The sequence below is a fragment of the Panthera uncia genome, unplaced genomic scaffold (genome assembly GCF_023721935.1).
Source record: "Panthera uncia isolate 11264 unplaced genomic scaffold, Puncia_PCG_1.0 HiC_scaffold_1586, whole genome shotgun sequence".
Lineage (NCBI taxonomy): Eukaryota > Metazoa > Chordata > Mammalia > Carnivora > Felidae > Panthera > Panthera uncia.
The window spans coordinates 2,841-26,707 of record NW_026058235.1 but is presented as its reverse complement, the minus strand read 5'-3'; the positions used below and the strand labels follow the sequence as shown (position 1 = coordinate 26,707).

General features: G+C 54.4%; 1 protein-coding gene across 1 annotated transcript; it reads right to left on the bottom strand.

The window, feature by feature from the left end:
* Nucleotides 1-313: 313 nt before the first annotated feature.
* On the bottom strand, nucleotides 314-22,624 carry LOC125917210 (glutamate receptor ionotropic, kainate 3-like). Its single transcript, XM_049623461.1, has 8 exons — nucleotides 22,604-22,624; nucleotides 22,218-22,441; nucleotides 17,120-17,238; nucleotides 14,442-14,659; nucleotides 3,877-4,099; nucleotides 2,874-3,349; nucleotides 622-702; nucleotides 314-508 (listed from the first exon to the last, which is right to left on the bottom strand). The coding sequence occupies exons 1-8, from the start codon at nucleotides 22,622-22,624 to the stop codon at nucleotides 314-316; spliced, it is 1,557 nt and encodes a 518-aa protein (XP_049479418.1).
* Nucleotides 22,625-23,867: the final 1,243 nt, after the last annotated feature.

Here is a 23,867-nt window from a genome sequence, read left to right as displayed (position 1 = left end):
GCCTCTGCAGGGCCGTGGTAGAAACTTCTGACTGTTGAGGAGAATTGAGGGGCAGGTGAGTTTGGCCTGAGAGGCATGTGCTTCCTTTGGCCTTGGCTGTCTCGGCTGGCAGCTTTAGAAACCCACAGAAGAAATGAGAGGCAAGTGGGGGCCTGCTGGTCTCCTGGTAGGTAAGGGCAGAAGGCTCCTGGCCCAGCAGGCAGGCAACGGCCCTGGTCCCCAAGCCCAGTGTGGGCACGGGGGAGGTGCCTTCCAGTCTCCTTTGCTTTCCTCTGCCCTGCCCCCAGGCCTTCAGTCCCCACCCCACCTGTGCTTAGGGGAATACAGGGGCCAATGGTGTGCTGCAGGCCATGCTGTCCTTGCCCGGAAGCCGGCGATCGTTGAATGTGTGCATGTTGATGACAGCGTCTGTCTTGACCATCATGGGAGGCTGCGGCTTGTGCTTGACCCGACGCTGGCAGGTGAGGGAGAAACGGATCTCATCGGCTACGGTGCTGCAGAAGGAGCGCTGGGGTGGGGTGGGAGGGCAAGGGGCACATGGGTGAGGCTTGGCCTTGCAACCCCAGCCAGTGCCTCCCTTTCCTCCCCAGGCTGTGCCAAGGCTGCCTGTCTCTCTCTCACCTTCAGGCCACCCACCCGCTGCCCACTCAGGATGATCAGTTTGTGGGGCAGCCTACAAAGCATTACATTCTTGTTTGGAGACTAAGGGAGATAGGCCAGGTAGTATCATCCTATCCCCATTTCACAGAGGAGCAAACTGAGGCTCTGATTGGCACGTACCTTAAAGTTTGAGGAGCTGACCTGTCTGATTTTTCTCCACTAGATTCTGAGGGCAGGAACCAAACCAGCCTCATCCGGGTGAGCCCAGCTCTGGCCTGGCCCAGAGTCAAGCTTAAGAAACACCCGATGAATGTATGGGTAACCTTTCCCCTGGGAGGGCTTCCAACTGAGGGGAGAATCACTGTGTTCCCACTAGGGAAAGTCCAGCATGTTTCTCAAGGTGCGCAACTGGGAGGCGGGTCCCTGCAAGGCAGCGGGGTGGCAGTGGCTTCTGGCCTGGGTCCCTCATGGGCACCCAGAAGGGAAGGCAAAGGTACAGCTTTGCCTGCAGGTATCTGAGGGCAGTGGCTCCTCTGAGCCCAACAGACGGAGGCTGTCCTGTGACTTGTCTGGCAGACAGGGGGCGCTGTTGATAGCTCAACTTCTGCATGAGGTCAGGGTATTAGCACACCCAGGCACCTGTGGGCGGCCGGTGTGGTGCAGGGGAATTCCGAATTCTGGCTCTGCCTCTTACCCGCTTCCCCTCCAAGCTTCCCCTGTTCACCCACTAAACACAGAATAGCCTCCCTCTTACCTCCCTTATTCATTCTGAAAATATTTATTGCGGGCCTACTATGTTCCATGCACTGTTCTAAATGTTAGGCATACAGACGTGAAAAAGACAGGTCTCAGCCCTCAGGGAGCTTACGGTCTAGGATGTGATAGAAACAGGTAATAAACTTGCAAGCAAATAAATCACTTCAGGGAATGGTAACTATCTCTAAGAGAATAAACCAGTGGAATGGGATAGAGCGGGGGCTGGGCGTGGGGGCAGGTGGGGAAGGCTACTTGAGTGGTGGCATTTGAGCTGAAACCTGAATGGCTAGAATAGGCCAACGACAGGGTGCTCTGGGGCAAGAGCATTGCAGGTGGCTGGAACGGCATGTGCAAATGGCCTGGGGCTGAACTGTGTTTGGTGTGTTAAGGACTAAAAAGAAGGCCGATGTGTGTGGAGCAGTGTAAAGGGGTTCAGTGTGAGAGGGAGAAAGTCAGACAAGTGGACCAGGACCAGGTCTTGTAGGCTTTTGGTGCAATGTGGAGCTCATGCCAATGGAATTCCTAAAGAATTTGGTGGTTCTTTTTTAATGTATTGTAATTTTTTTTAGCCATTCTTTTTTATTGGACGTCAAGGGTTCCCCCCCCCCACCCCATTCTTCATGTGACAATTAACACTTCCGTGAACATCCTTGTAAATAAAACTGCATCTACCCTTGGCCACTTCCACTGGGTGCATTTCGAAAAGTAGAAATTCACTGTCAAAATGTGTGGCCACTTTTAAGACTCTGTCCAGACTGCGAAGTTGCCTTCCAAAAACGTATCCGCTTGGACTGATCCCAGCAATACGGGAACATGTCCCTTTCCTCCTGCCCAGGAGAAATGCGACACCAAGAATGATCTTTCCCCTTCCTCTTTGCTGACTCTGGCTTTCTGATGATAAAGGGCCCTATTTCATTTCTGATGGATGTAAAAAGCGCCTGTTTTGAATGGTCCCTTCCACACGGGACTTAACTGCAGTCTCCTTCCACACTGGCCCTATGTCCCTTTGAACTTCTCTGTGAGAGGGACCTCTGTCCAGCCCTCAACTCACGTGCACATTTAAATCACCCTATAAGTACGCTTTCTTAAGACACCAACACCAGGCTCTGCCACAGACCAATTAAAACCGTCTCTGGGAGTGAGGCCAGGACATTAGCACTTAAAAAACTCTCTCCCTGTGATTCTAATTTGCTACCAGGACCCAGAAACATTGCTCAACCACACTTGAATTAATCAGATGGGTTGAGCAGACTTCTCCTGCATGTACACTTGGGCCAGACCTCTTAACATTCTTTTCTTTTTTAAACTTTTGATTATGGAAATTTCCAACTATATGCAGGAGAGGGAAGCGTATAATGAATCCCTATGTAACCATCACCCAGGTCCAACAATTACCATGGAGGGTTTTGTGCAGGGGAACGACATGGTTTGAATTAAGTGTGAAACAGGGCACTAGCTGTGTACGGAGAGGGGATGGGAGCGGGGAGGCAGGAAGGCCAGACTGGAGGCTGTCGCACGGTCCAGCTGGAGGCGAGGGGGCTTGTCCTGGAACGGAACAGCAGCGGTGGGAGTGTGTGCTCGGAGTCAGAGCAGGGGTGGGGCCGGCGGGCCTCCTGGTCGGGGGTGGGGGGAGGCAGGGTGGGCTCAGATACCCCGTGCGCTTGGGAGGCACGAACCCAGCTGGAACCCTGTCCTCCCTTCTCCCTCCCGTCCCCGCGCAGGTCCCGGTCCTCGAGGCTCACCTGCTCTCGCTCCGCTGTTTTGCGGAGCTTGTACACAAACTCGCCCACGGCCACCAGCACGGACAGGACCAGCCCGGCGGCCAGGACGATGAAGATGCCCCCGATCTTCTGGACGCCCAGGGCGCTGGCCTCTTTGTTTTCCTCCTCGGGACACCCGCTGCCTCGCCACCACTTCTCCTTCATGATGTGGAGCTTGTCTTCCTCCTGCAGCTGCAGGATGGCAATGGTGATCTTGTCCCGGTACGGGGAGCCTGCGTGGGGGACAGGGGTCCGGCTGGCAGCGGCATTCGGTGCCGTGTGCGTTCGCCCTGCCGGCACCCTGCTCGGTGCTGGCCACCATCTCCATAGGCTCACAAAAGCCCCTCTTTGAATGATCTACGGTGTTTGGGTGGGAGAAACGTCCTGATTTGGGGTGGGGAGTTTTGCCTAGGAGTCCCTGTCTCCACAGGCCCCTGGAACACACGGTGTATCTGGGCTGCATCAGCAGGGGAAAAGTCAGGGAGAACAGCCATGACCTCTGAACGGACTCCCCACCCCCACCCCCGCCCTGCCTCACCCCACCTCTGGGTTGGCCCCAGCTCTCCTCTGCCTAGGCCCCGGCTGACCCCACGAGGTTGGGACGTACGCCTTGGTCTCTGGGCTGAAGAAATGCCACCTTTTTAGATTCGGTGGGATGAGCTGGGAGAGGGGGCAGAAGACTGTGTGTGTGGGTGGATGTGGGGGCCCTGCCCATCCTCTGTCCCCCAAGCCCCACTCCCGCCTGCAGCCCCTCGCTCACCCATGGGTGTGCCAATGCCGTAGCCCTTGGAATCGATGAGGCCCCCGATCTGGGTAAGGTTGCAGTTCCTCTGGGTGACGTACTCGATGGTCGTGGACTCCATGAGCAGCGCATAGTCGGCCGTCAGGGTCCTCTGGATGCCTTCCTCGTTGTTCTTCACCAACGCCGAGGGCTTGCTGCTCATGAAGGCCCACATCTTCTCAAAGGTGGAGATCTTGGATTTCTGGGCCACGAGGGGAGGGGGGGATGCACACAGTCACCGAGCACACCGGGGGCCAAGTACCACACGCTGTACTTAACAGCGCTGTAGCCGCTGAACCCTGTCTACGGCCCTCAGAGGAAGGAATGCGACCCTTTGCTCAGACGTGGATACTGAGGCGCTGGGAGAGGAGGTCCCGACACACACAGTTGGGGAGTGATGAAGCCGGGATTCAGACTCAGCCCCCCCCACCCCCCCCACCTAGAAACGCCTGGCTCTTTGCCGTGGCGCAGTGGTTTTCGGACTGACTGTTTTTTAAGTGAGTTTCTTTTCTCTGACATGTATTAAAGGTTTACATGTGCAGGCCTTGTTCTAAGAGCTTTATCTGCGTTAACTCACTGATTCTCCACAACGATCTGAGGAGGCGGGTACTACCCTTGGCTCCGTTCTACAGAAACGGAAGCATGGCCAAGTAACTTGCTCAAGGTTAGTAGCAAATTTAGGCTTCGAACCCAGGCTATCTGGCTCTAGAGTCCATGCTCCTAACCACTGAGCTTCACTGCCTCATAGAAACCTCTGTGAGGGTAGACAGGGAGAAGTGGATGCCAGTGAGGGCAAAGCTTGGTGGGTTCTGGCCTCCCCCCGCTTCCACTGCAGCCAAAGAGGGCTCCCCCTGTGTGCCGTGTTCCAGGGGAAGACGAGGGTTTGTCTGTTGTGCTTCATTGAGGAGGGTGGGGGGGCGAGAAGTGGGGGCAGTCAAAGCAGGTGGTCTGCAGGCCCTTTATCTCCTGTGATTGTCCCCAGAGCATCCCGGGCTGGACGCTGCTGTGCGAACACAGCTAGCATGGCTAAGATCAGGCCTGGTGGGTGGGCAGCTGTGCTTGCCCCGGCTGGCTGGGGAGACTTAGAGAAGGTGCGGGGGGGGGGGGGGGGGGGCAGGGAGAGGGGGCCGAGGTTGAATGTCCCCTGCTGCCAAGAAGAATGGGCAGATCAGGCTGCACAGCATTCCTGAGTTTTCTCAGGAAGTTACAGCCAGCCGGCTAGCTGCTCCCAGCGGGGGGAATGGCCCTGCCTCCAGGGTCCCCAGGGGAGCAGGTGGCTCTGTGGGCCCCACTGTGCCCGGCCGCTTCCAAGTCTAGCTGTGCCTGTCTGTGATGTCAGCCTGTCTCACTGGCACCCGGCCCAGCTCCGGTGTGCGTGACAGCAGGGGTGTGCTTGAACAGGCTGGTGCAGGGCCGGGGGGATGGGGAGGGGATGGGAAAGAAGCTGTGTTTGTCAGGAGTCAGGGCGGTGGGGGCAGGGGCTGGGAGGAAAGTTGTATCTACTATTCTGCGGGGCCTTCTGGCTCTGGTAAGGGCTGTCCCCTCCAAAACTGGCTCCTGGAGGCCCAAGCATGCCTAGGGGAGCGGGGTGCCCCAAAGCAGCAGGCAAGACCCCACTCCTCCGGGCCTGAGGGCACCTTCCCAGAGAAGCGGCCACCATCCCACCTGCAAATATACCTGCCTCAAGGCTGAGGTCCTTGATGGGTTCCATTCGAGTGGCAAGCTGGCTGCTCCCAGCAACCCGGCCATCCGACTCCCTATTCCTGCTTGCAGCTACTCCACCATCAGCTACTCTGACCTCCTCAACCCTTGTCTCCAAACCCCGTGCTCTCCAGCTACTCCATCTCGCCAGCTACTCTCCCCCCTCAGCTCCTCCTGCGCCAACCCCCCACCCATGCCCTCTCCCGACTAGCCATTCTTGCCCTTAAAAGCATTCCTTTTTTGAGACTTTCTGAGTCCTCAGACATTGCTTATCTTCTAGATAATTCTGGCATCCAGACTCTCCTTCTCTGGCTCCTTTTATCCCACAGGGCCTTTCTCACTCTGCCCAGGTTCACTGTTGCTAGGAAGCTTCTATCTAGCTCCAGAGATCCCCGTCCCTGGTACTCATGCCCTTGCGTAATCCCCTCCCCTTGAGTGCGGACTGGACTACTGATTTGCTTTGAACTCCCCCTGCCCTCACCACGAGTGATGGGATGTCACTCCTAAGATTAGGCTCCAGGAGACTGGCCCTCTTGCTCGCACTCTCGCTGGCTGCTCTGATGGCAGCTGGCCGCCATGCGAGTCGCCCTGCGGAGAGGCCCACGTGGCCAGGAACAGAGGGCAGCCTCCAGCCAGCAGTGAACACAGAGCTGAAGCCTTCAGTGCAACAGCGCGGGAGGAACTGACTGCTGACAACAACCATGTGAACGAGCTTGGAAGCGCAGCTTTGGGACGACTGTGGCCTTAGGCAACACCTCGACCGCAGCCTGTCACAGTCCCCGCGCAGAGGACCCAGCTAAGCTGTGCTGCTTTCCGACCCACAGTCGGTGAGATCGTAATGCCATTGTTTTAGGACACTCGGTTTCAGGTAATCAGCTGTCCAGGAAAAGGTAACAAATACACTCTCTCACCCACATACGCACACAAGCTACTGCTGTTCCTCAGATGGTTGTTTTTTTCAGATAATCAGTTCCGATGATTCCTCTAACCAGGTCATCCAAGTCCAATCACCCCTAGTGCCAAGTATACATGCTCCTCAGATACTCTGTCCTCATGGTCATTATAACTAAGTACTATTATCCCATCAGTGGCTCTGGAACCTCAGCTTCTTTTCCATCTCAGTCTCTCCTGCTTCCAAATTCTCCTTCCATCAGAGGTGGGAACCAGGTGTTGATGAGACCGTCAGGGCTCCCCTTATACCTCTTAATGCATGAATCCATCTATTCATCCATCCATCCATCCATCCATCCCTCCATCCTTCCATCCAACCAACCATCCATCCAACCATCCATCCATCCATCCAACCATCCATCCATCCATCCATCCATCCATTCAACCATCCAACCATCCATCCATCCATCCAACCATCCTTCCATCCATCCATCCATCCTTCCATCCATCCATCCATCCATCCATCCATCCATCCTTCCTTCCATCCAACCAACCATCCATCCAACCATCCATCCATCCATTCATCCATCCATCCATCCATCCATCCACCCATCCATCCATCCATCCATCCTTCCATCCATCCACCCATCCACCCACCCATCCATCCGTTCTTTTATCCATCTATCCATCACTCAACCATGCATCCACTTCTCCACCTCACCCGTCTTACCCACCACTCTCCCATGAAACCAGGCATCCATCAGTAAATCCCAAGTGCTGGCAAAAGTAACTTGACAACGAACCACTCAGGAAGCCCTGCCCCACTCCTTCTGTCTCAGAAAGAGATGAGAACTCATCCTCATTCTGCAAACTCCTCCCCGCATCCTCCCCCAGCACCTTATTCCTTCTTTCCACAGCAAGTCGAGCAGAAGCAGGCTTCTGCCATCAAAACATATGTTCTTTCCAGTAACACTCCACCATAAATGGAGACAGAAATTTCTTTCGGGGGTTGTGTGTGTGTGTGTGGGGGGTGTTGAGGCTGAAGGCCTTCAGCCTCAAAGCTGAAGGATTACAGGGAGGGAGCTGGTAAGAACACCAGGAAGCTAGGGCCTCTTGAGAGGAGAGGTGACAAAAAGGCGTGAAGACGGCTGTGATGCTGATTTCAAGAGGTTCAGCTCTCCCAGTTCCAGTGTCAACAAATTCTCACCTCCAAACTTTAAACAGGTGGTTCTGAAATCTGCCTCCCTAGAATGGCCACTGGCTGTGCTTCTGTATTTTGGGGCTCCCATTTTCAGATGCTCAGCCATATCCACTCATGGTCTCTGGCTCCCCTTAAATTCCTTCCTTCTGTCTTTCAGGGATTCTGTGATTCCAAGGCACAACTCTGAAAATCTCCCTTCTAGCAGGCCCATCTGAGGCAGGGAGGGATATAGCCTCCAGGGCCCCTCCTGGAGTCTCAGGTCGGAGCTATGATCACCACCCCAGGGAACGGAGACCCGCACACCTATGGCTCCCACGTCATCCTGCCTGTCCCAGCTCCAGTGGGAACCTTAATAAGCATTGCTTCAGGGCCAGTCACCCAAATCAATTAATGGAATCGTTTGGAGCAGCCAATACAGGGCGACGTGCCAGGACGGAGAGGCTTTTTTTATCAGTAAAATTGGCAAGAAAGTAAGTTTCAGGCTCACGACTTTCAATTCCAGCCTCCTCAAAGAAGTAAATTGATTTTCCCCAACTGAAGATACTTAATCTTGAGAATTTAACATTTCTGTACAAGAAAAATGTATATATATATATATATATATATATATATAAATTTCAAAGGGAGCTGAATCCCAGGGAACAGGTGCAGAGAGGCAGAAGCGATGTGATTCCATGCGAGACCTTGGGTATTTTCCATGTTGGAGAGGAGACCTTTCCTCAAATTAATTGGCTTGCTTATCCCTGGGTGTGGAGGCTTTGGCAGTTAATCATGTCTCCTGGATTATTTCCTTAGGGACCAGGCGGCTTCCCGGAGTCTGCTGCTTCTGCCCGCCATTACATGTCACCTCACCAGGACAGACTCACGGACCCTCCAGTCTAGCGGTCACCCTGCTGTCCGCACATGCCCCCTGAGGCTTGCCTGGGAAGGCGGGGGCTGCAGGCTGGGGATAGAGGCGGCAGGAGGGGTCAGCTCTGTTGCATGGACTCTGGTGTCATGCCAACCTTGGTTCAAATGCCAGCTCCTTCTGGGACCACAGGCAAGTGATGTCACACCTCTGAGCCTCATCTTCCACCTCTGTCAAATGGGGGCTGGCTTAGCACAGGGCTGGGTCCCTAGGAAGTGCTGGACAAGTGGATGACATCATTATTGCTCTTTAAGGCTAAGTTCTCTCATCTGGAAATCGGGGATAATAATTGCTATAATGCAGAGTTTCTATAGAAAATAAATGACGCAAAGCGCAGGGTAGGAAAGCCCGGCGCTGACGGGGGCCAGGGAGGATGCTGTAAAATAAGTAGGAAATGCTGAGTGGAATTGATAACACTGGAGAGATTGATACTTGCCTCTTGGCTCCCACAACTGGTGCTCAGCGAGAGAGCAGCTCAGTGATGCCAAATCTTTCACATTTTCAAGAAGCTGGAAATGTGAATTTTTTAAATGCAAAAAGCTCTCAATTTTAAAATGCTGGCAACTAACGTAAGAAAATGCAAGCGATGTATGGCCCCCAAAACTGCATCTGTGGGCTGAAGAGGCCTGCGTATCTCCAGTTTCAACAACAAACAACAAACACAGTTAACACTTAGGGCATGTATGCTCCGTGTCAGCTACGGTTTTAAGCTGTTTACATGAATTATCCCACTTAATCATCTCAGTAACTCTGCGAGATGGGTACTGTTATCATACCCATTCCATAGATGAGAAAATGAAGGCACAGAGAGGTCCTCAGGAACAGTAGTTTTCAGTCACTTCCCCTCATCACTGGCCCAGCCCTGCACCTGTCCCTGCCCCTCTGCCTGCCCTCTCGGGATCTCTCCTATTCTGAGGATCTCGGGGCTCCTTCTGAGTTCTTAGCTCTGTGCGGAGGCATATGACCATCCCGTGAGAGACACCAAGGTCCTTCACAAAGCCCACAGACCCAGGGGAAGGGAGCTTCACCAGGTGTCCGCTGGCTGGTCCCTCTCCAAATCCTTTGGGGACTACGGGGCAAAAGGAGAAAAGGGTCTGGCCTGCTTCCCAGTCTTCTGGGTCAGCCAACCAGAGGAGCATCTGACTTGGGTGCTTCTGCGTCCAGCACTGGGCTAACCACTGTACGTGCGGTAGCTCGCTGAGTCCTGTCGCTGAGTGCCGTCTGGTGGCAATCAGTACCCACGTCGTACAGGTGAACAAAATGAGGCTCAGAGAAGTAGTGACTTACCCAAGGTCCCCCAGCAGAGACAACAAGTCCTGGGCGGTCTGACTTTAAGACGGATGTGACTGGACAGGGCCAGGCTACAACGCACCGAACCTCGCCCGGTCCTTGCGTTTTGGCCCTCCCACCCTCCTTCTGCTTGAAGGCAAGACTCTGACCCTGGACAGGCCGGCAGATGAGTCAGGAGAAACTGGAGGCTGAGATAGGGTGAGGCTTCCAGCTCAGGGAAGAGTCGGCTGAGCGGCTGGAAGGTGGGGGGCTGGACAGAGGTCTCTCCAGGAACTCTCCAGGCTCCCTTGCTACAGCAGGGCAGGCCTATACAAGAGGGAGGGGCTGACGGTGCCAGAGCCCCAGGGAGCCTGGAATTCTTGGCCCCCAGCTCTGGTCTCTGCCCTGAGCGGCTGTCTCTCACACGCAGTCCCTCCCTCTGCGATGTGCCTGCCTTGCGCCAGCACCAAAGGGGGCTAAATCCTCAGAGAGGCTGTACAGCTTCTCCTTTCAGAACTGCCCAAAGAACACGCTTCCCCAATGTTCTTCTTTACATTTTGCCTACATATTTTTACAGCCAAACAGTGCTTTCAAAGACTTCCTTTTTTCATCTCCTAATTAATTTTTATCTTCCCAGACGGAGGGAGGACAGCACAGGAGACGCTGTTTGTGATGTCTGCTGCTCCCCGACAACTCTTCAAATGCAATTTCCTTTGGAATGCCGGGGCGCCTCGAGCCGCCCCGTCTCCCAGGCTGCAGGGTGGGAGCGGGGCTCTGGCGCACCCCCCCCCCCCCCCCCCCCCCCCCAGCCTGGCTTCCCGCTTCCCGCTGCTGCCTTTGGACAGGAGTGGGTTCTCTCCCTGGAGCTCTCCTCTCAGTCGGGGCAGGGGGAGGGCGCTCTGTAGGAGCACACGAAGTTCCCCTGCCCTGCACCCCAGGATGTTCAGGGAGCCACCTGCTCAGTTCCTGCCCTTAACACGTCTCCTGCACCTGCTCGACTTGGCTTCTGCCTCTTTTTTTTTCCAAACTCTAATTCAGCGACGGCGTCCGCTCAACGTGTATCGCTTGAACAACTACGCGGGATGCAGTGGGACCGTGTGGACTGGGGATACGTAGGCGCACTGGCTGCGGCTCTGCTCTTCCCCAGCCGAATCCCAGACCGTGGCTGACTCCTTAGAGAAGCCGCATGCACACAGCGACAGAGAGCACGGCCCCTGGCGCCAGACCGCGGGGGTTCAAATCCCCGCTCTGCATTTCATTAGCTGTTGATCTTAGGCAAGTCCGTGTGAACTCAGGCCACTTTTGAGCCTGCTTTCCTCAGGGGCAGAATGGGAGATGATCACAATGGTCTCTACCTTCCAAAGTTGTGAGGAAAACACACACGGATACAGGCCAAGTGCATGGAATGTTGCCCGGCATCCAGCGAGTGCTTGATAAATGTTACTATTATCGTCGACCTTGCCAATGTCTCCTAGGCTCCCTGTGTCTACTCCTGAAGCTGATCCCCATCCGACCCTAGCGCCATATTCACTCACGGGCAGGGGAGAGGGGAGGAAGCAAGCTTGTCCGGGAAACTTCTGGGTGGGTGTTGGCTTCTACCTCATCATCCGAGGTAGGGTAAGGGTCCCCATGTTCAAGCTCCTCTCAGCCTGGAAAGCATTCCCACTGCTGTTGCCAGAGAAAAGGGAGCCTGGGCAGGAAGAGCTGCGCTTGGATTAAAGCAGGAGGCAATGTAGGGGCACCAGGGTGGTTCAGTCGGTTGAGTGTCCGACTTCGGCTCGGTTATGATCTTGCGGTTTGTGGGTTCGAACCCCGCGTCGGGCTCTGGGCTGACGCCTCGGAGCCCGGAGCCTGCTTTGGATTCTGGGTCTCCCTCTCTCCCTGCACCTCCCTGTCTTGCACTCTGTCTCTCTCTCTCTCAAAAATAAACATTAAAAAAAAGCAGGAGGCAACGTAGCCAGACATCCAGAGGAATTAATTGGTGATCAGGAGAGCAGGAAAGTGGAGTTGGTCCCGCAGGAGATGCGGAGTTGCTGTTTCTGGCCGGCGGCCCTTGTGAGCATGGGCCCTCGTGCGCCCCAGCATCCCAGCTGGGTGACAGCATCTCTGTCCCTCCCCTGCCCTCCTCGCTGCACTGTTTGCAGGGAAGGTGCGTGAGGGCAGAGCAGGCTGCCGGGGGTGCTGCTTGATGCTGAGGACAGAGGCTCGGCGGGGAGCTGGAACTAGGCTCTTGGAAGCCAATCTGAGCATCTTAGCGTGGAGGGAGGCAAGGGCATCCAATCAGCGGCAATGAGCCTGCATCGGCCTTATTTATGCCGCTTCCCTTTGATCGGGAGCCCTGCTTAGAGATGGGCTCATGTGTAATGCATGAGAGATGCTTTGGCACAAAGGGCTGGGCCACAGCCTGGGGACAGGCACGAGCAGGCACACTCACACCAGCGCATGTACACACACACACACGTATGTGTGAACCATCACACGCACATGCAGACACATGCATGCAGGGGCTATGAGGCACACACACATGCACGGACCATGACATACACTTGCTGACACACTCACACAGACACACACACGTGCAGGGGCCATCATGCACACACGCAAGCTATGACACACATACATGCGTGGGCTGACACAGAGGTCCACCCCCCCCCCCCAATGCTCACATTTGTCTAGACACACCCACGGGGACATGTAAGCAGACACGCACACACATAATCTCCATGCACACACACGTAGACATTCTGGCATATACACCTGTGTACACATCCACATGCCCAGACCACAGACATACACGCATGCATACGCTCGCCTGTACGTCCACAGATATATGCAAACGCTTATGTCTGAGCACCAAGATGCACATAGACCTGCACAGGCAGACTTTGTACACGGGCACCTGTGTGCACCCATACGTGCCTAAATGCATGTTTATGTGTACCATATACTGTGATACACACACGCAGGCACACACATGCTCACATACTGCCCACACTCATGAACACCTACACGGGGTCCCAGAGAGCCCCCAGCATGCCTGCGATGACACTTTTATATGTTCCTCGCACCAGATGCATGATAGTGACCTCTCAGGAAGGCCACATTTGCCACTTCTTGGTGGCAGCAGCGATGTTCACAAGGGGAGCCCTTTTCCTCTCTTTCCTCTTCACTAAACACCTGCTGTCCCTCAAGGAGGGACACAGGGGAGGCCAGGGTAGGGGCCAGTGCTGGTGGGGTTCCAGGAGGTAGAGGCTTTCCCTCCCCGCCCTCTCCTTCCTTCCTCTCTCCTCCCTCAGGCCCCTCTGGAGGCTCAACTCATCCCTCAGAGGCTTAGCGTGGAAGGACCCAAGAGCTGGGGGGATGGGGAACCAGGGCCCAGGGTTCCAGACTGATTGAGAGCAAGTGACTAATTAAATGGATGGATGCCTAGACCTACAGTCCCCGAGTTCCCGAATCCTAACCATTTCTGAGAAACCCTTAGAGTAGTGGTTCTCCAAGTGTGGTCCCTGGACCACCACCAGTGGCACCTGGGAATGCCTTACACATGCACATTTGTGGCCTTGCCCTAGACCTACAAAACCAGAAACTCCGAGGGTGGGGTCCAGGAATCTGGGTTTTCCCCAAGCCTTCCAGGTGATTTGGATGCATATTCCAGTCTAAGAACAAACGGCCTGGAACGTGGGCTTTGGAGGAAGGCAGACCTGGGTCCTTCAGCTCTGAGTCCTTGAACGACCTGCTTAATCACTGAGCCTCAGTTTCCACACGCGCAAAGTGGAAACAGTTGTGGTTCCCACCTCACAGGCCTTGTTCTGATGATTCAGTGAAGCCAAGCCGCTAGTCTGGCCCACTGTGAGCTCTCGGCGGTGGCTGCTGTTGTTGTTTTTACTTTAATTTCCAGAAGAACCTTTACTGGTTCTCAGGGTCAGTCAGTCTCCTCCACCATAGCTACTCTGGTAGAAGGTGGAAACCCTGGGGGAACCGAGCCAACACCCTACAGGAGGAGCAGGGAGGCCATGGCTGGATGCCCCTCAGGACAGTGACCGTAGCAGGTGGCAGGGGCTGCATCCGGACACCGGCATTCCAAGAGTGTAACACGCTAAGAAATGTTTATAGACGCCTGTTCAAGTTTTAACCTCCTCCCTTCCTTGGAGGACGTGCCCCCGGCCACGCTCTCCGTGGTGGAGAGCTCACCTCCAAGTGCAGGGCAGCACCTTGGAAGATGGAGGTCATGAAGACCCTAAGCCAGGCGCAGGGAGCCCACTGCCCCGGCCCCCGTTTGGGTGTCCGGGCCACGCTTCTCCTTCCCCTGTTCCAGTCTCATCCTCCCACCTGTGACGATTTAAGAGAACAGCACATTTACCCTGCCTGTCCCAGGGGTGACGACGTGTACTCTCTGTGCCGGGACCAACTCAGGTGGCCACGTCATCAAAGCTCCCTGAAACCAACCGGTCTCAAACAGGCCGGGCCTGAGCCCCCCGGGGTTCCTGGCCCATGGATTCTGTGCAGTTAGGGAAGGACAGTGAAGGGCATGGGAGGGTCAGCTTGTGGTGCTGCAAGGGAGGGGGAGGGTCTCACCTTGAAGAAGGTCATGGTGGCCCCGTCTTTGACAGCCCCATACTCGATTTTGGTTTGCTTGGCCAGGTCATCAGCAGAGTCGATGGGAGATTCCATGCGCTCCACGGTCAGAAAGGCGGCCAGGTTGGCCGTATAGGAGGAGATGATGATGAGCGTGAAGAACCACCAGATGCCGCCGATGATGCGCGTGGACAGGGCTTTGGGCATCAGTTCCGACCCTGGGAGAATGGAGAGGGCAGGCGGTCCCTGACAATGTCTAGGGCTGCTCAAGTCCTCTGGGGCCCAGACTCCACTGATAATCCAGTAAGAGCTGAGCAGCTGAGTGCTCAGTGGGTCCCTAGACCAGCAGCCTCAGCGTCACCCGGGAGCTGGTTAGCGGGGCACGTCCCCAGGCCCCTTCCCAGGACCTACTGAATCAGTCATTGAGGGGTGGGGCGCCGCAGTCTGGGTCTGGTGAGCCCTCTAGGGGATCCTGGGGCGGGCTAAAATTTAAGAACCATTGTTCTAGAACAACACGCACATGCACACCATTTCACAGGCTTGTCAGCCCCCTGGGGTCCCAGGTTCTGAGTAGAAAGCCCTGGGTTCCTGAGTGAATCATGCTCCTAACTCTGTGTGATTATGCCAGACGCTTTCCCCCTCTGGAACACTGCAAAGCACGGAGAATCGTCCTTCCTCTGTCCCAGCCTCGCACAAATAGCGCAACAGAACTGGAGGAGAATGTGTTGGAAATACAAGCGGTACACAAACACAGGATTGCCGGGTGGTGCTTCTCAGGAGGAGAAAATCAACATTTTTTGAAGCTTTTTTGCCGAAATAGATCACTCTTCCTCCCTGACCTTGGGTGCGGAGCACAATTTAGATGAAACCTTCTAACTGAAGTAATTAACGAGGCGGCTTTCAAGAGATTTAAATAGCAAGTGACTCCTGAACTTCCCAGAATGTTTGGACCTGCAATCTGAAAAGTGTCTGCTTTGATATGGATGATTTTTTTTTTTCCTCAAAGAAATCACTCAAAGGAGAGTTTTTCAAATACATAACTATTTTTCTCCCTCCTAATCAAAACCTCGTGGGGAATACATCAGGGGCCCATGCTTTGAATAGCAGCTGGAGAGAAGCTATTACTGCATTGAGGGGCTTTCCAGGTCTTTCCCAACTGTCACCGAGAAAAGATAACGATGGACAAAGAAGCAAGGTGAGGCTTCAGGGTACTCATTAATAGTGAGGACTGAAAGAGACACTTCCGTCAAAAGGCGCCTGTCGCTTCCCAGCTCTGGAGACCACTGGGAACTCTGAGGCTCCCTTCCCCACCCGGCCACACCCAGCCTCATCAGATAGCTCCCAGCTATGGCGAGGGCTGCCCCCCCAAGAGGGAGAATGAATTGTTTTCCTTGTTTCCTTCGTGGACTCCGCCAGGCCCTGCTGGACCCCTACCGGGGCCCCTGAGCTGGCCTCTGTCGTGGCTGGGAGATCGTTCGAGTCGGGGGCAGATTTCTCTCTCCTCTTCCTCCGTTCTAGTGCCCAGCACAGGGCTTGGCACGTAGCGGTCACTCAGGACACGCTGGGATAATACCATTCATTTCGCATTCGCTGATCGAGGTCTACTGAGGACCAGGATTTGTAGTGGGCCTCTCGAGCACACACAGGTGAGCGAGGAACAGAGAATTCTTGCCCCTGGGATCTCTTTCCCTTCCTTGCCCCCTTGTCACCCACTGCCCCGCAGTGGGACCCTAACATAGGCAGAGACTTTGGTTCCACACTCCCCCAACACCTCATTCCCTGAATTAAGAGGCTTTAGACGTGTGACTCGACAGGCAGAAGCAAGGAGCACGTGGCTCCTGGCCAGCAAGGCTGGCTCGCAGGGCGGCGGTGGTGGGGTCCTCCCCGGGAGTTTCCTGCCTGGGGGCTCCTCTCCTTGCACACGCACTTCAGCCCGTGGTGTGTCTGCACCACGCTCCTTGCAGCCCGTGCAGGTACTCTGCTTTGTGAGACGTCTGAGCAGCTGCTGATCTGGCCAAAGGGGAGGCCACCAGGCTGGCGACAGGTGCGGTACACCAGCCCCCCCTACTCGAGAACACGGAAGAAAACGGTATCCTTCCGTGCATACCGTCCCTGACGCGCTCAGGCTAATGTCCCCCCCACCTCAGCCAGGACCCTTCCGGTTCCCAGGCTCCCCAGGGCTGGGTGGTCACCAAGTCCTATCCCTGCGACATCCTGAAGTTCTCTTGGTCCATCTTTGTGCTCCACCCCCACAGCCACGACTCCAGTTCAGGTCTCATGCTTTCATTCCTGCAGTGACCTCCCGCCCTGCCTCCCTGCCTCCAGTCTGGCCCATTCTCAGCTCAGCTTTGCTCAGCCAGAGTCTAAGGTGGCGAGGCCACCGGTGGGGCTGGCCCCCAGAAGCAGGATGCTGTTATGTCCACTGCAGCTAGAGCAGGAGAGGCTAGGGATGAACCCTGCACGCCACGGGTGGGCTGGCTTATCTGCTTTCGCCTCAGACCCTGAGCCAGTTCAGCCAGGGACCCGAGACAAGGGTACACACCTGACTATCCAGGTGTCTCCAACCTGCTGGCAGCTTAGCAGGTCTGAGGCTGCCCTGGAAGGTGGGCAGGCTCTGCGGACTCAGGAGAGGAGGTACCCCCTCCTGGAGAGGAGGCCCCTGGGGAGAGGCCACATACCTTGCTGCATCAAGGACCCCATGCCGAACCAGAAGCTGTTGAGCAGAGTGAAGTTGTTTTCCACCACCTCGGAGCCAGGGTTGCAGGGATGTGCATCGTACCACTCGTAAGGGCTGAACCTGCAGCAGGGAGAGGGGAGCGCTGGGGCGGAGCTGTGGGGAGCCGGCAGCGGGGGAAGGGGCTGCTTGCTTAGCAAACGCGGCCGCGCTGCCCCTTTAACTCCGATTGACTTAGTGTTCTGCTGGGGAGGCAGGGAATGGGAACTCAGGGCCATTTTGCTTCTCGTTCTTTATTGTTAATGCCCTTTTCTGGCTGTAAAAGTAATTCAGCAGTATCTCTTAAAATTAAAAGTGCACATGCCTTTCAACCTAGCAATTCTGTGACTCATTATCCAGCTTAGAAAAAACGCCCGTACACGAGCATAAAGAGGGTGTTTATCAAAGCATTGTTTGCAATAGCAAAAACTGGAAACAGCCTAAATGTCCTTCAACAGAAAAATGATTAAGTAAACTGTGTCAGAACCATACTCTGCAATGTCACACAGCTGATGGGAGAGAATGAGAGATGTCTAGATGTCCCGACAGGGAGAGTCCTTCCACACATGCTGTTGGGTTAAAAAAAAAAATAGATGATAAAAATACGAACAATATGATCACATTTATATAAATAGATTCCTAAAGACACAGCCCTACACCTCTTCACATACATGTGTATACAAACCCGTTGGAAGAGTCTGGAAAGATTCCTGTCTAAAAATATCAGTGTTGCCCTCTGGGGAGGGGGTCAGAATGGTGGCAGGAATTTCAGGGAAGCCTGTTGCTTTATATGGATTATATTAATTTTTAAAAATAAGAATTGGCTTTTCTTTTTTTTTTTTAATATTTTAATGCTTATTTATTTATTTTTAATTTTTTAATATTTATTTTTGAGAGAGAGAGAGAGAGAGAGAGGTGAGTGGGAGAGGGGCAGAGAGGGAGACAGACACAGAATCTGAAACAGGCTCCAGGCTCTGAGCTGTCAGCACAGAGCCCGACGCGGGGCTCGAACCCACAAACCGTGAGATCATGACCTGAGCCGAAGTCGGACGCGGAACCGACTGAGCCACCCAGGCGCCCCAAGAATCGGCTTTTCAATTACTTATGTACTTAAAATGAAAAAAAAAAAAAAAAAAAGAAGCAAAACATGCTCTTCATAAAATATTCAAACGGTCTAGAAGAATACAGTGAAAAAGTGAAAAGTACTGGAGGGTTCCCACCCCCGGAGAGAACAATGTGTTACATAACTGTTCAGATTTTTTCGCTCTGAATCTACAAATACCTGTATGACAGGAAAAAAAATTGTTACTTAAAGCCCCCCACTGCCTTCTAAGGAAGAGAAGTCCTGATTACGGAGGGATCTTTGTTTATTGCAAAAGGGTTGCAGTTGAGGAAGTGTAAAGCCGGAGGAGGCTACAGTCCTGGGGGGAGACTGAGAGCCCGTGGAGATGGTCCCCAAGAAGCTGGCGTGGCTGGCGTGGGGTAGGATGCTGAGACGAGAGACCCAGAAGGAGAGACGTGTCCAGGATAATTTTGTTTTGTTTTTTAATGTACGATACGCTTTAAGCATGCTGTTGTGACTTTTCCAGCCCCCTCTTTAAAAGCTTTAATGAATTATACATTGATCGCCAAAGCTCGCGTGAGAAGAATTTTGTCCTCACAAGGTGGGAAGATCCTACACGCGTGAAATTTTAAAGGGAGGCTTCCAACCAAGACGGGGATATTCAAAGGCAGTGGCCACAAACTGGCTAGGGGCTCTAGAAATCCAGAAGGAAGAGACTGAAGCCCGAGGAGAGTGGAGGCGGAGGCTGCTGTGGGAAGGTTCTGGGGAAGAGACCTCTGGAGAGCCACACATTCAGCGGTCCTCGGATCTCCCCGTGAAGTCTGGGGAGAGGGGTTCCCACGGGACTGCCGGGGAAGCCCGGCAGGCAGCTCTGTAACGAGGTGGACCGCCACCTGGGTCCATGTGTGTGTGGCTGAGGTGTGCCTCGTGGATGCACGCAGGAGGGCAAGTCCCTGCTGCATGGCATTGGCCTGCGTGCCCAGACACAGCCAGGTGTAAGGACCCTGGGCCAACAGGGCTTCCCTGGGCCAGATGGGCCCGGCTCCACCTTGGGTCCTATCCGAGACAGGCAACAGGACCGTAACAGGGAGAAGCCACGGGGCCTGGGCTGTTGCAGGGCTGGGTGCTGAGCAGGGGAGCAGGCCGACCGAGGAGGCACTGCCCAGGCGGGCCCAGGTGCAGGCGAGGGGAGGAGTCTGATTTGTGAACAAAGGTAGAAATGTCTAGAAATGTCGAGGACTATACCGGACTCAAGTTTCTGATTTTTTTTTAAGTTTGTATTTATTTTTGAGGGAGAGAGAGTGAGAAGGGCAGAGAGAGAGGGAGAGAGAGAGAGAGAGAAAACCCCAAGCAGGCTCCGCGCCATCAGCACGGAGCCCGACCCAGGGCTCGAACCAACCAACCGTGAGATCACGACCTGAGTCGAAACCAAGAGTCGGACACTTAACCGACGGAGCCACCCAGGTGCCCCTCAACCTTCTAGTTTCCGAATTGAAACAGTGTTTGTGGTTGGAGAGAGACCTAGGATTTCTGAGACCTGGGAGTGGGCCAAAAAGTGGCAGGCCCTGAAAAAACTTTCACCGAGGGCAAGGACAGCCTCACCTCTGAACACACTGGGAGGTCGGGGGTGAGAGATAAAGATGATTTCTGACGAGACCCCACCAGTCCTGTGTGCCCACATACACGGTACCTGTGATACTTTTTAAACACACAAAAAATCATACCATAGTACTCCCTAAAATTTGGATTTTCCACTGAATAAGTTACCAGCCTCTTTCCAGATCAGTTCTTCCGGATCTGCCTAACTCCCTGTAATGACTTCATAGGTGCTTTTAACCACCCCTCTGCTGACGAGTGCCGGCAGTCCTGTCCTCTGTGAGAATGCACACTCCCTCCTTTCCTGTCCTTCTACCTCTCCAGGCATAAAGCAGAACATTGTGGTGGTGGAAAAAGGCCTTAGTTAATGCCTCGACTCCTGGTGCCCGACAGACACAGGCCAGGCCACTTTACAAGACGGACGGTCGTGCGACACAGCAGAGCGGCCCTGAAGTGGGCCTGGGGACCTGCCCACACTTCACGGACCCCACCTCTGGGGCAGCTGTGTCCAGCTTTCCAGCAGCCAACGTGGAGCGGTCTAAAGGACACAGGCCACATGGGAGGGGGGACAGAGGGCCACCTCTAGCCTATGGATGTGCTGGGCTTGACCCTGACAGTGTTGTAAAAAAATCAAGTTAGTGGCTACCTATAGAAGTCATGAGCTGTCCGTTGAAAAATTTACATGTGTCTCTAAAAACCATGAACTCTGTCCTTCTGGCCCCGCATTCCTGCCCAGTGCCGTCTGCTGGAGCCCAGAGAGGCTGTCCTCCCCAGGGGAGCGTCCTCCAGTCTGCTTCCGTCTCTCCCCCTCCCTGCTTCCCTCCCTCTAGCTTCCTGTCCAGCCCCACGGGCACCTGTGTTTGCCACCCGACTCCAAACTGACAGGCCTCGCTCTGGGACCCAACTCTGCAAGAAGAAGCTTTCTGACCTTAGGCACCGACTTAGCCGCTCTGAACCTCGTTTGCTACTTCTGCAAAGTGGGGAGAATTACACCCACTTCCCTAGACCTTTCTAAGGATCAGACGGGAAGGGTGTAACATGTGTGTTACCTAACGTGCCAACTGTACGATGACCCTGTTCGCGGCTCTGTGACCAGGTCCCTTGCCCCTCTCCTGTCCTGTCATTCCAGCAGCTGCAGAAATCCCATCTCTTCCAGAAAGTCTCCCCAGCCTAACCTTGGCAAGGGGGCCCCTTTCTTCCTCGCCGGGAGGCAGGCGGCGAAAAGCAGGCTGAAAGGCCAGGGGCTGGAGGGGGACTGGCCGCACACGGAATGGGCGGAAGGAACGCCAGAGAAACTGGCCCTGTTTTGCAGGGGGTGGGGAGCTGAGAGTGGGCTGGCGCTGCTAAAATTATAGTAAGAGCTCTGGAGAGTGGCTCCTGCTTTCAAAGGCTTGTTAGGCCATTAGAGAAAGAGGCGTGATAAAGGCCTCTCCGTGGCAGGCGGGCTGGGCAGAGCAGGCAGGCGGCACCGGCCAGCTGGCAGCCCAGGGCTTCCGAGGCAGGCAGATTTCATCCCTCACATCCTTCCCTTTGGTCTCTCTCTGTGCGGGAGGAGGGAGCGAAAGGGAGCGGGGTGGGGGGAAGGCTTTCAAAGAAGACTCCGGAGGGGGAAGAAAAAAAAAGGCCAAAACACCAAGTCCTTGGATCTCAAATTGCCTCTCTAGAGAAGCCCCTCTTCGCACCTCGTTAGGATTTAGAGAAAAAGGAACCAGGGCAGGGGCTGGGGCCGGAGCCTGGAAGGAGGGGGCAGAGGGCTCAGGGCCTGGGAGCTGCCACCTTGGGGCAGGGGCAAAGGACAAACGTCCAGGTGGTCAGAGATGTGGGTCACACATAAAGCGCCGGGTGACCAGAGTTCAAATGCCCGACGTGTCACTTATTGCCAGGATGGCCTTGGCAAACATGGGACCTCTGTGAGCCTCAGACGTCTCCCCTTCATGGCAGACTGAGAGAATCACTTAAGACAATGGCTCTAAGTTCCAGAGCACGGTGCTTGGCAAACGCCAGGTGCTCAGTAAACACCAAGCTGAACCTGCCCCCTAGTGACCTCCTCCCACCAACCACCATGGACCATCCAGTGCACCTGAGTCTGTCGTACTGGGTGCCTGGCCCAGGTGATCAGCTCTGGGTGATAGCTTAACCCGCTCCCAGGGCCTGGGATACAACAGTTGCCTCCCAGTTGTGGACACAGACTAGAGTAAGGCCTGGGGGAGTCATACCCAGGGGGCTGTGGAATGTTGCTTGAAGGATGTAAAGGGATCTGAGCCTCGGCAAAGGACACAGGGACAGGCAGCGCAGTGGCCTTAAACGTGGGCCTTCTGTGTGAAGGACTGAGGATGTAGGGACCAGTCTGGCTCCCTAAAATCCCAACCTTGGGCCAGAGCTCTGGCCAAGGCATTACCCTTACCTGGCAATGACAAAGAGGACACAGCTGACACCCAGGTAGGCGAGCAGCACGTACATCCAGATGTCTGGGGACAGCGGGTTGAGGAAGGAGAAGACACTAGGGTTGGTGCCATTGGGTTTTCGATACAGGATGCTCACACCGAGTGTCATGAAGGGCTTGGAGAAGTCGATGGCCTTCTCGCGGACATGGGTGATGGTCAGGGGGGCCACGGCCAGATCTGCCTTCTGCAATGAGACAGATATGCACAGACAGACGTAAGAGCCAAGCCTCAGACTAGCAGGGGACAGACACCTCTTCCTGGAGGAGGGAGGGTAAGGGAGCGGAATGGAGCCCGTCGTCTGAGCCTTGGGTCACTTGCCCACTCTTCAGTTTCAACTTTTACTAACCTTTGTCCTGCGCCAGGCCATGCCCAGCATGCTGGGGAGACCACGATGAATTAGACTTGACCCCCGTTCTCCAAGAGCTCTTGGCCTCCAGGAAGAGGACAGCGGTATCGACACGCAGAGAACGGAACCCTATTAAAGCTGTAACCCATGGGGGTTCATTCTCAAAATGGGGTTTTGTCAAATAAATATAGTTCAGCAATCTACAAACCTTCAAAAATAGCTCCTGCTCTTTCTCTGTGACTTTCAAACATCATGAATCCACAAGCAACCTTATTTGAATCTGTTTTCCTCTCCTTTCCACATCTTGACTGCTTCGCTCTGTTCTGGATATTCTGTACATCCTAAGAGCCCCCGAAGACCAGTTGGGCAAAAATAATACCCTCTTTGGAAGGAGAGATAAGTCCAGAGCCCTCTTCCATAGGGGAGGGGAGGGAAGAGAGCAAAGCAGAGGAAGAAAGGAAGGGGGTGGGGAAGGCTAGGAATGTTCCTATGTTGGCCAATTTTAGCTCACCACAATTTTAATGAGGGTAATAATTAAAGGTCTGTCTCTTCGGTCTGAGCTTTTCCTGATTAAAAATCTATAATCCCTCATTCTCCCACCTTTCCAGCCTCCACCCCACTGGTCTCCTGCTATGTGAGACCCCATGTAACTGCTTCCTGATGACCACATTCCCTTTTTCACCCTCCCGATTTGCACACATTGTGCCCTATTGAGAATGCCCTCTCCCTGCTGTCTCTTACCACCTACGATTTTTCTTTGCACAGGCTACCTCCTCCAAGAAGCCCTCCCTGATAGCCTCCAATTCTAAACTCCCATGAAGCTTGCTCTGCCCCACGGTAAGGTCCTAACCTGCTGAGGTTGAATGCAGGATGTGTGGCCATGTGACTTTCTGTCTTATCTGCCTATTTACCAGTGAGTTCCTAAGTGCAGCTGGGACTGTAGCTGATTTACTGCTTTGTTTGTCCATTCCCAAGCCCCATCTCAGCCTCTAGAATATTTGTTAGTTAATAGTGTTTTCCTCTGGGAGGGCTCCTGTGGCTATTTACATATCAGAATGTAAATCAAGCTATCACTTCCCTATCTCAGGTGTGGTCAGAACAGAGAGGGAGCTCGGGTCCTAAAGACCAGTACTAACGACCTTTTTGCAAAGGCGGGGTGGCTGCTTCTGAGATCTCTTTCCAAGGCAATGTGTCTAGGCAGCCACCCACTGGCGTGGCCCAGCTTCATTCATTCATTCATTCATGCGCTCATTCATTCGTTGTA